This window comes from Culicoides brevitarsis, chromosome 2, assembly GCF_036172545.1.
Source record: "Culicoides brevitarsis isolate CSIRO-B50_1 chromosome 2, AGI_CSIRO_Cbre_v1, whole genome shotgun sequence".
Lineage (NCBI taxonomy): Eukaryota > Metazoa > Arthropoda > Insecta > Diptera > Ceratopogonidae > Culicoides > Culicoides brevitarsis.
The window spans coordinates 13,654,037-13,666,363 of NC_087086.1; the positions used below are offsets into that span (position 1 = coordinate 13,654,037).

A 12,327-nucleotide genomic window follows, 5' to 3' on the forward strand; every position below is an offset into this window, starting at 1 on the left:
TTTTAGAAATTCTGATTAAATTAAAATCCATAAATATTAAAAATTTTTAAATGATTTTTTCTCAATATTTTCTTTAGCTTCCTTAAAATAAAAATTTTCAAAAATAATTTTTTTTTTTCAAAATAATTTGAATTTCAAATATAATTTATGTTTAAGCAATCACAAAAAAAGTCGAAAGTTTTTTCGACCCTGAGTTTTTGAAAAATATCAATGTTTTCTTTGAGAATTCTAAATAAATTTTCAATCTTTATCTCAAGACTAATTTCTGGTTAAAAAATTATTAAGCTTTCTCAGCTACAATTACTTTTGACTTTCGAGCCTACGGTTTACTTAATTTTGACCTTGTTCTTTTAAGCAAAAGCATTGAGTTAACTTTTGACTTAAATTTTTTTTTTTTAGAATTTTTGTGATCTTAACATTCTGAAAAAACTCATGAAAGCTCTTCATTTTATTCAAATGACAAAATCTTTTGCTTTTACTTTAAATTGTGTCAAAGCTATTGCATTTGTATCACAGATTTTGTCAATTTTTTTTTTGTAATAGATATTCTTTGGAAAAAAATCCTGCAAATTTCAAATTGATAATTTTTACAGATTTTGAAGTACGATAAATTCAATTTTTATTTAAAAAATTTGAAATCATTTTCTTCGCCTTTTTGATTCCTTTTAATTGCAAAAAACGCAAAATAACAGAAAAAATCTCGTCATACACATCTGAGATCGAACAAGAGTCTTTTACTTTCCGGGCGGATGTTCTGATCATTAAACTATGTCTAAACGAAAACTTTCTTCTGCTAAAATAAAAAGATCTTCTCAGTCTATGGTTGCTAAGTTTATCAGGTTCTGCACTGGATCTCTTTATTCATGGCATGATAAATTTCTTGAAGATTTTCCATTGATTTTTTCATTAAAAAAAATACGCTCCTCTGAAAGTTAAAAAAATATTTAATCTCCCAAAACTATGCAATAAACTTACCTCTTCCACTAAAAAATTCCAATCATGACTCACACATTCGTGAATCGCTCCGTCAAAATTCAAAATTAAATTTAAATGTGCTCCATTCACGTTTCCCGCTGCGTACATGTGTGTCAAAAAAATATGCTTAGTAACTAACGTCAAAATTTCCTGTGTTCCACGATACACACAACATTGTATCCATCACTACTCGACCTCGATACAAAGCCGTTGTTCGCTCGCTGTATCTTGTCTCTCTTTGCTCGCCTGTTACTTTTGTCTTTTGTTATGCTAAAAATGACGACTGTTGCATTTCACTCTTTCATTTTTCGAATAGCAGCAGCAGTACAATTCACAATTATCGAAAAAGTAGAAAACAAAAAGTCATGAATTGAAATTTTTTTCGTTTCGAGTTTTCTTAAAAGTTTTCAAGTTTTAAAAATTTTGGTGATTTTGAATTTTTTGCTTCGATGGCCATGACTTTCTTCTTTGTCTTTGCTCTCAATGATGTGCAAAAAAATGTGGAGCAAACGAACGACATTGACCCTCTTTCCGTATAGGAGAAATTCGCATAACCTTGTTTCATGCCAGAAATGTAGCACACGACGTCCTCTAAACGAAGTCAAGGTAAGGCTGAGCGTTGCTTGTGCGTGCCTGCGTACGGTACGTCGTTGTGCGTACGAAAAGTGCGTGTATCGTGCGTACCTATAGACAACGTGCGTTACAAAAAAAAGTAAGTCAAGGATAATTCTCAAGGGAGAAAAATTGTAAAGTTCAAACAAAAAAATGTTTCTTATTAGATTTTTCATCGTTTTTGATTCCAATTAGTAAAAAATCGTTATAAATTATTTTTTTGTTTGTACGTAGCACGTGCATAGATAAATGTTCGTAGCTGAATAGATACACAAGATGGCTCAATAGATATCGAGTAAGAGAGAGGGAATGTGCATCGCGTGTGCCTGTGTGTCTGTTGGCAGGGTAACTGCATGCATTTATGCTACCCTGACACCGCAAAATACAAACTCTACCTCGTACGCCCACAACATAAGCAACAGGTGCATATATTTACACAAGTCATGAGCATGTGTTTGTTGGAAAGTGTGTCTGCCCTTTGCGCACACATGGAAAAAGTTGCCGTGTCGTTGCCGTGAAAAAGGTACCTACAATCCGCTGCTCACTGCAAACTGGCTGCCTTTTGAAAATTCCAAATCCTAAAATGGCTAAATTGTCTTCTTTAACGACTGAACATTTTGAAAATTTGTACCGTGAGAAAACTTCATTGTTGTAGAATTGAGCAATAAGTTGAGTTACGAGCAGGGCAACATAAAACCCAAGAGTTTGCATGGGAAAAAAACTTGTAGCGCTACATAACCGGTATAAATTTTCGTTACTGAAAATGATTGAATATCACCGAAAAAAAATGGTGACATTGAGAAGCCCTTGACAGTTGTGAAGGTGACAGTAACTCCGAAAACGAAGCCAAGGATAACAAATTTTTAAGATCAAGGATAAAGTCAAGGATTGATATTTGGAGGTTTTGTTTGGTTCGATATCTGAATACTGATATAGGAAAATGTGTAACGGCAGGAAATTTTAAAAAACTAAACATTGACTATGAAAGATGATGATGACAAGCCGTTCGAAGGTAAAGGAGTGAAGGCATTTAGAACAATATATTTTATTATCATGTGACTCACACAAATGCCAGACATCAGTCATTACAACCAGAGCAGCAGGAATGCGAGGAGGGCGCGGAAGTAATTTCTAACCTACATCGATACTTTTATGTTTTACGTTTGCGAATGATAGTAACGATTCGTACAGGGTTCGTATGTCTGTAGTGTGTACTCGATATACACTCTGAAAAATCAAGAGTTAAAAGTTAGTTGAAGCATCTCGATGTTGATGATGATTTCAAGTTGATCTCGAACTGACCATATTATGATTTTTGGCTTTTTATGGATTTTCAATCGAGCCTTGAAGGTTATAAAATTCAAAAAATTATTTAACCTAAAATTTGGTATCAAGTACCGAGAGCCAGAGAAATCATAATCTACACAGATAAGAAAAAAATAACTTGATCAGCTTAAATTTCTCAGAACATGTAAAATTTTGAATGTCGAAAAATTTTTTTCTGATATTTTCATGTTTTTGCGTTGTTTGAGAAATTTAAGCTGAATTAGTTATTTTCACTGATCTTTGTATTCTTTACCTGTATTCAAGAAATTCAGTTGGGTTAATTTGGCCATCAATTCTATTGAAAGAGATTAAAAATTGTTTTTAATCCAATTTGATCAAATGTTTTTGTCTCATCTTCTAATCCAGAGTAAAAACATAGAATATGTCCTAAAGATTCAAAAAAAGTTCTAAAAAAAAGTTTCATCAGAGCTTAGATTCATTTTTTCAGGTGTTCTAACACTCCAGCAGTTCTCTCAATGTTCAGTTAATGGATGTTGGATAACGGTAAGTAATTTGATTTAAGTTAAAGTTTAAAAAAAAAGTTGATTTTCAGGATCAAAAGGTCAAAAATAATTGAATACTTAAAAATTTTTTGAAACAATTTTGTTTCAAGTCATCATGCTAAATTAGCTCTTGTACTTTCTGGGTGTTTGAACGTTTCGTACAGGGTGTCGTGTATCTGTATCTACGTACGACATGGCAATGACACAGATATTCGACCTCATTTTGGTTCCAATATCACAAGAAAGTTTGAGCAAAACGAGCGATTACGAGAAATATTGGTCGATTGTTTCACAGGGTAACACGAACGCGCGGATATAACGTGCACACGTTGTGCATGAGTTGCGAGTAATATTCTACTTTGGTAAGGGTTTCAACAGCAACTGTGTGTTTTCGCAAACAAACGCGTTCGTACCACGTACACCCGCGGCAACAACAGTGAAAGCAACGAATCCGATTGCCTTGGCGTGAACCGTAGAGTGTTCAATGGAAGTAAAAATGACATGGGAAAAAATAAACCACCGCAACACGACTGTAACAGGCAGCCAAACTACACAGAGGTTAACGTAGAACACGTACACTTGCACATGTATGCGCACCCGTTCATATCTAGTATGGTGGACGATTGAGACGACGGTCTTTGTTTGTTTGCGAGCGAGCAGCTCTAACGACGACGACGAAGACGATGGGCGATGTGACGACGACGACGACGGCGGTATCGACGACGTGTCCGCATTCCAATGGTATGAAAAACGATATGTGGCGTTGTAGTTGCTATGACTACATCTTTGTTTTTTCCCAAAAGCATAAGGTTGTGACGAAAATTCCATGTGAGATACGAGGCGCGCAGAATACGGCAGGAGTTGCTCGCATTTCTCGGGCCCGGCAAAAATTTAGTGGAAATTGTATGATATACGGGTAGCAGTAGTGTTATAATTAATATGGTGGCGCGAACTAAGTTGTCGTCGCCATATGTGTCTGTTGGCAAGTCGACAGACGCGCAAAGTAAGCATTGAAATCATAGATTCAGTGCCAAGGCGAAATCTACAGACTCTCATGGTAACCATCTATAAACATAGAGACACTCTTGCGATGAATTTGATATGCGTTCACTTTGCAAGGACGTAACAGAAAACAATACAACACTAGGGAAGCATAATCGCGAGGCAGTCGCTACGTACACTCACTTCCCTTTTAATCGTTCAAATGTACACGGTAGGTTTCGGTACGGCGTCATCACACGGAACCACACGGAATTTGTACGTAATTTCTGGTTTGTACGTGCCCGAATATCCGCGTTTCTCCCTACTACTGTTGTTCCACTGTTTGAGACGAACGCGAAACATTTTAAAAACTAGTATAATGGCTTATCGTTCGCTACTTTTTCTATAACGGGGCTCGGTGCACTGCCAAGTATACCGCCGAACGGAAAACCAAAACGCCAAAAAATATATAAGTACAAATTTAAATTTCTCAATACACATTTCGATTACATTTAAATTACTCCAAACTAGAAATTTCACTTTTAACAGCAGGCGATCATATGTGCGAAGAGTTGTGTCTTTGCTTTTCCTCAGCTTCGACTTTGCTCAACAACGATACAAATACCGACGAACTGAAAAACAGAGGGTGTTGCTGTACATCCAGTCACATGTACTTGATGTTCACATGTAGCGACAACGTGTATGAGGCAAGTCCATGTGTTTGTGCACATTGCGCACCATCTGCTTAGCAATATTAAAAATTACACTGTGATACTCTCTGACTGTGTTTTGATGATTTTTCAAATTAAACATGCGCTAAGTGAACGTGCAGATACACCAAGACACCAGCAAAGTAGCATGTCGTTTGTTTTGTTCCTTCTTGTAAGAAGAAATCTACCTGAACTTGCTCAAAGGTTTCTGTATTCGAACATCTTTTGAACTAATGTTTTAAACAGTTAATTTTTCAGGTAAATATGAATCTAATTTCAGATTTCAACTAAGAACATGATAGAAAACATCTTCAAATTGGAATGTTATAGCTAAATAAACAAGATGCTTAATTGTAGTTTGAGGATTGAAGCTCTGCATTGGCTTTTTGTCGTGAATCAGCAATGAACAAAACCATCTAATCACCTGTCATAAGTCAACGTCATTTTCCCTTTTTTACTGACCTTCAATGATACGCCAATACGCGAAGAGGAGCTCCAAGAATGACATGGCTGAAACAAATGCAGAAAAGAAGGCAACTTTACGGGCTCACGGAAGAAGAACAAATGCAAAGACAAGAACCAAGAAGAAGACTTCGTTCCTTCCAAAAAAAAAATGCTAACCTCATGAATAATACTTGAATATTATTAATTGAGAAATGAATTGACTAGTTTTAAGACGAAAAATTCAGAAGAAAGCAAAGAAGAAGAGAATGAAACAAGACGTGAAAAATCTCTGTTTAGGTAAAGATAAATTGATTTCGGAAGTCACAAAAACCCAACAGATAATTAGACCAGCTCCAACTGCTTTGTAATTTCTTAAACTAACTGCTCGTTTCTCTCTGCGAAACCCAAATTTTGTCTTAAGTGTTAATTCAGACCAGTTATTTAAAATACACAAGAACTTATTTAGCTTCAATTTTTCAGAAACACGTAGAAAAGTGAAAATATCAGAAAAAAGTTTTCGACATAGACATCTAGAATCGAACCATAGTCTTCCAATGGTTATAGGGCTTCTTCTAGAAAAATTTAATTTGAGTTAAAAGGAGTATTTTAGAACTTACCAATCCAACTTGATTGAAATCATGATCGATTCTCCAACAGCAACTCCCGCCTTTCGTCTTTTCAGTGTTATTTCTGTACCGAATTCAACACAACCTTACACTTATATACAGCAAAGTTTTTTGCCTACGATTCAATTTCGAATTCAGAAACAAACGTACGAACGTAACCTACTCCATACACTGCCGCCTTAGTACAAAGTGTGAATCTTAGCAAAATGACAAGAGATGATAGACAATTCGTATTTGAATTTGAAACGAATTCCGTTTTTAGTTGTCGTCGGTTTATTTTTCAATACATTTTACATTTTAAATAAATAAGAATGATCACTTACCTGACTTACACGAAACCCCTACACGTCGTACCGCGTACATCTACGGGCGAGTAGCATAGAGTGTCGAGTTTGATGCCACGACAGTCCGTACGGTTGCCTCCTTCTTCTTATGTTAGCCTGCTCTAATAGAGGGAAGCTAAAACTCTTTAAAAATAAAATACGTACACTTCCGCAATGATGTTTCTCCGTACTTTCTACACACAACGAAATGTATGCAGATTTATCGCTCAATGGAAAAAAAAAATGAAATAGCTCAATTCATTCACAACGCAGCTCATTGTAGTTTCGCTACTTATTGTACTGCTTTTCATTCAAAAATCACAAAGAACTTTGTTTAATGAAAGCTTCCAAAATTCCTCTGTAGGCCGTTAGATGTCGTTGCTTCCATATGTGATTTTCCAGCTTTTTCTACTGCTGCGCATAAAATTGTCGATATTATCGTCGTCAGCTGTGTCGATAAATTCATTCACTATTCACAGTACAAAACACAACAAAGACAAGTTGTGACTCGCTCGAAGTTCGATTTTTACTTTTAGTCTTTGTCTCAGGTTGCGATGTAAAACATCTGAGACATCTTTCTGCATGCATATTTCCGCATCTCTGACACATTGCTGGTTCTAACAAGGTAAGAATCGTCCGAAACTCTTGAAATTCTGAGATAAAATTCACTACGAGTGATTATGCAATTTCCGAACTCATTCATTGATACAATTTTGAACCAAAATAAATATAACAAGTTGATTACAAAATATCGCAAAAGTGTGTCAAATCAATGTTGATATACTACGCTGCTGCGGTAAAGACATGTTTGGTGATAAATGTTGAGTAAAAAATTGCGTATTTTTTGCAGAAATTTCAAGATTTTTGGAGAGCAAAACCCGAAGAAGAAATGGGATCTTGGGAACGAGGAAGTTCACCCGTGGATTGGTGCGAGGCAAATTACATTTTCACTCCCGAAATTGCCGAATTCGTGAATACCATTTCCAATGTGTTGTTCTTCGTTGGACCTCCGTTATTGATATTTCTCTTCAAGGTAAGTTTATTGACCGAAATTCTTATCAGAAATCTTAATGAGATTTTTTTTAGGATTATGGGAAACTAATTACGCCAGCGGTGAGTATCATTAACCTTCGTTCAAAGTCAAATCAGTGACGAAATGAAGATCTAAGTGATATCGAACCACGTGCGTGTCCTAAATTCTCTCAAAGTTTATTAGATGAGTTGTACATCAGAGAAAAAAAAACGAACAATTAATGGCTTAATAATTCAAGCAAATAACCTTCGAGTTCGTTTATCAACGATTCCCATACAGGGAGCTCCTATATTTGTACAACTGCAAATACTACAATTGGTGTTAATGTCATGGGTGTACGAGGCAAACGTGCTTTGTATTTAATTTAAAGTCGATGCTGTTTATCATAATTTCTTACTTTATCATAACAAACGACTTGAAATAGCGTCGTTAAGGGAACAAGTGATTGGTAATTTTGCAGAAAATCATGCAATGTTTTTACAAAATGAATACTGGACTGGTAGAAACTAACTTGATTATTTTCAAGTCAAGTCCAAGAGCAGTTTTGGATTTATTTTAAGTTTTTTTGTGAGGTCTAAAGTTCATTTTTGGACCTTTTCAAAAGCTATTGGGGCGTATTTTGAAGAATTTTGTTCTACAGAATGTTTGAAGGTTTACTAAATGATCTTATAAATCAAAAAGTATACTCGAAATTGTTTTAAAATGATACAATTTCAACAAGAGGAGAAGATCAAGTCTCCAAATTCTACTTTTACTTTTAAAATTTTATCATTTTTGATTAATTTTTGATAAGAAAATATTCATTACCGTAACATAGATAATTCTTATGGAAAAAAATCGTTAAAAATTCAAAAAATGCTAATAATTAATGGAACATCAATTTTGAAGTTAATAGAACAATAATTTTCCGTTAATTTTTTGATTTTTTTTTAGCAAATATTTAGAAAGAAATTGAAATTATTTCTCATAAAATAAAAAAAATAAATTAATTAAAATTCATCAAAATTATAAACTCTCAAAAATTTTGTTAAAAATATTGAAAAATTCAAAATTTCGTTAAAAATTCAAAAGTTTAACTTAAAAATGTTAATAGAACGAATTTTAAAACTTTTTTTTGTTAATAGAACGGATTTTTTTCCATAAGAATTATTTACATTACGGTACTATGAGTTTTAAAAATCGATGAGCAAAAATATGAAAAATCTTAAGAAAGTCTATGAAAAATGGGGCTATTTCAGAATATTCGCAACTTTGTGTTCGAAGCTTTTCTTCTTTTTTGATACTCTGAAATGATTTACAACTAATTTACAAAGTATAGACTGCTTTGATCCAAACTATAATTACTTACGTCTCCCGATTTCATCATTTCATCGAAAAAGTATGGAATGAGCTTTTTTGATGGTTTCTTGTTAGTTAGACCTAAAGTAGTCAAAAAACCTAAATTCAAAGTTCTGGAAAAGCTTTTGAAATTTTAGGCACTTTTAGTTTGGATGGGTATGCCAAAGAGGTACTAAAAAACTCCCAAAGCCACTAAAAATGTCTAAAATTTCAAAAGCTTATTCCAGATTTTTAAGTTAGGTTTTTTCGATAATTTTAGGCCTAATTAACACAAAAACATCAAAAAATCTCATGCCATACTTGTTTCGATGAAATGATGAAATCGAGTACCGTAATCTACATAATGCTAAGAGAATTTAAAAATCTGTTCTCTTAACGAAAATGGAAGTCAAAATTCGTTCGTAAAATTTTTGAAATTTCAACTAATTTTGTACTTTTATGTATTTTTATTTTGAAATTATCATTTTAGTGTCAAAAAAATTTAAAAATACAACTAAAATTTGTTTAAAAAAAATTTAAAAAAGTTAAAAATTTAAAAAAGTTTTCTCTTAACTTCATAATTAGCCTTCTCTTAATTTATCTACATTTTTTCGTTTCATTTGAATTTTAACGGTTTTTTTTCTCTTAGCATTATGTAGATTACGGTAATGTGAGTAATTATAGTTTGAATCAAAGCATTCATTACTTGACAAATTAGTTTTAAATAATTTTAGAGTATTAAAAAACAAGCAAAATTTCGAATTCAAAATATCGAGCAGTAAAAAGTTCCATTTTCCACAGACTTCCATAAGATTTTTCATATTTGAAGGACTGAAAGGATAAATCGCACATATGAAGCAAAAAATGAGATTTTTAAGTTCTTCTAATTTCAATGTTTTATTGAAATGTTTGGTTCAAAATGACTTTTAATGACTTAAAAAAGTATAAAGAACACAATAAAGTTGAAAAAAATTAATTTGGAGCATTTTGAAAATTTGACTTTTTACCCGTTTGTATGGCTATGTGCGATTTATCCTTTCAGCCCTTCATTTCTACTCATCGATTTTGAAATACCATATAAAAGAATATTTTTCTTTGCTAAATTGATCAATTTTTATAAAAAAAAAAAACTTTTGACTTTTGGGGGAAGATGGAATAAATTTAAACATGGGGCACCCTTCAAACCTTTATTATTCTCATATTCCGTCATTAAAATTTAAAAATGTAAAGTTTTAATATTCTAAGCTACAAAATGGCATCCAAAATTTTTTGAATATCTAAATTTTTATGATTTCTATGCAGTCAAAATTTTTGTTTGAATTTACCCCATCCTCCCCTACATCCTTTCCATCAAGTTTCTTCTTGAAATTCAAAACTTTTTTTGAAATCTTTTCAAATATTTTCTTAAACTTTTCAGAACCTTTTTTGCTTGAACCTATTTCAGCAAAATCTGAAGCAACGGATAGAAGAAAAAAAATAAAATAATTACCAATTTTTTTGCAGATCCACATCGTTTGGATTCTCCTGATCTTTGTTGGCTTCTCCTCAGCGTACTTCCATGCTACTCTCAGTCTCTTGGGACAACTCCTCGACGAGTTGAGCATCTTATGGGTCTTCATGGTGGCTTTTAGCAGTCTTTGTCCGAAGAGACATTTTCCGAAAATCTTCAAGAACGACAGACGTCGCTTCGTGATTTCCCTCTTTATCTTCTCCGGCATCGCCAGTGTTCTTTCCATCTATAATCCTGCCATCAATGCATTTGCGCTCATGTTCTTGGCTCTTCCGGCTTTCTATCTAATTTATCATCAGATGCGATTGGAAAAGGATGCCCGCGTTTATCGTCTTGGGGTGCGATGTGCCGTCGTTTTGGGTCTCGCCATCTTTTGCTGGATCAACGATCGCGTTTTTTGTGACGTTTGGTCCGAGATGAAGTTCCCGTATTTGCATGGATTGTGGCACATTTTGATCTTCATTGCGGCTTATACGATCTGCGTGCTTTTCGCTTACTTTTTCGTGAGCGAAGAAAAGCCGGAATGGGGACCACGCTTAAAATATTGGCCACGTAACGACTTTGAGTTGTGCGTACCTTACGTCAGCATCGATTGTGGCAAAATTTAAAAATTTTTTTGACCGTACTACGCTTTAATTTTTAATTAGGATTTATCAGTAGAATTATCTTTAGAGTTACCTTTGTTAGAGATAAAAAAAAAGTTTAAATGTTACAAAGTATACACTGCGTTCTAAATATGAGAAAAAATTACAAGGAAAAATAATTTTTTAGAGATTTCTCGAAAATTTTAAGTTTTATTTGACGTGAAAAAAATAATTTTTAAGTAGTGAGTTAAAAAAAAAATTTTTTTAGTAGAATAGAAAAACTTTGTTAAATGCACAAAAAAAATATTGAATATCATGCTAATTGTTCATGACATACAGCATAACCAAACTTTGACTAGTTTACAGGAGCTTTCGAATCTAAACATTCATAATAATTGATTGAATTGATAACGACATTAAAGTGATAATAAAGAATAATAAAATACATATTATAAATAAAATTTAAATAGAAATAAAGTTAAGCGATTTTAAAAAGTGATAAGCGTTTGAGTTTTATTTAACTAAAGAGCAAAAATGAGTCAAGTATGAGTTTAAATTTGATTTTAAAATATTTTTAAATTTTCGAGTGATTTTTTTATATTTTATTTTGTTAAAATCGAAGAAATATTTGTTTGAAAATTGAGATTTTTATTGAAATTTTTTAAAATGAATTTTAATTTTTAAAATTTATTTTTTTTATGTAATTTTACATAATTTTGCTCAATTTTTCTAATATTAGGTAGGTCACGAAATTATTTATTCATGTAATAATTTTCTATAAAAAAATGTTAAAAAATTAAAAAAAAAATAACTTTTATGGTACAAGTTCAAAAATTATATTTAAAAAATCCCACATTTTTTTTAATTTTTAAAAATAAAATAATTTGAAAATATTATTTTGAAAATTTTTAAATTATTTATTTTTTGAACGTAAAAACAGATCGTTCAAATTTATTCAATATTATTAATTTAAAATTTTTTTAAATTAATTTTTTTTTTAAATTACAAAAAAAAATCAATAACTAAACAATTTTAACTGTAAAATTTTATATTTTTTTTACAAAAAAAAATCTATTAGAAAGAACAAAAATCAAAAGTAAATATCAATCCGATTCTTCAAAAAATTTAATTTAATTTAAATTTTTTCTTATTTAAATAAATAACATTGAAATTATAATTTTTCAATTTGAAGTTTAATTAAATTAAATTTATTTTCAAAATTAATTTTTTTAAAATTTTAATTTTTCTTAAATTAAATTTTAAATATTTTTAACCACAAAATACTAAAATTAAAAAATCAGAAAAAATGAAAAATTTTGCTCTTTGCACTTGCCCCAAAAATAAAAGTTATTTCAAAGAAGCCTTCACAAGATTAAAATTTTA

At 32.0% G+C, this 12,327-nt stretch overlaps 1 protein-coding gene across 1 annotated transcript; it reads left to right on the forward strand.

Moving 5' to 3' along the window:
* The first annotated feature begins 6,986 nt into the window (after window positions 1–6,986).
* Window positions 6,987–11,162, forward strand: LOC134830031 (alkaline ceramidase). Its single transcript, XM_063843380.1, has 4 exons — window positions 6,987–7,125; window positions 7,351–7,533; window positions 7,587–7,613; window positions 10,354–11,162. Exons 2-4 carry the CDS (start codon window positions 7,390–7,392, stop codon window positions 10,966–10,968), a joined length of 786 nt encoding a protein of 261 aa, XP_063699450.1. The 5' UTR covers window positions 6,987–7,125; window positions 7,351–7,389; the 3' UTR covers window positions 10,969–11,162.
* The last annotated feature ends 1,165 nt before the right edge of the window (window positions 11,163–12,327 follow it).

Excerpts from the sequence above, each read along its gene's own strand:
- LOC134830031 (XM_063843380.1), top strand. The coding sequence starts at position 7,390 with ATGGGATCTTGGGAACGAGGAAGTTCACCCGTGGATTGGTGCGAGGCA. Across the intron at positions 7,534-7,586 it reads TATTGATATTTCTCTTCAAG|GATTATGGGAAACTAATTAC; the intron begins GTAAGTTTATTG and ends GATTTTTTTTAG. Across the intron at positions 7,614-10,353 it reads GGAAACTAATTACGCCAGCG|ATCCACATCGTTTGGATTCT; the intron begins GTGAGTATCATT and ends ATTTTTTTGCAG.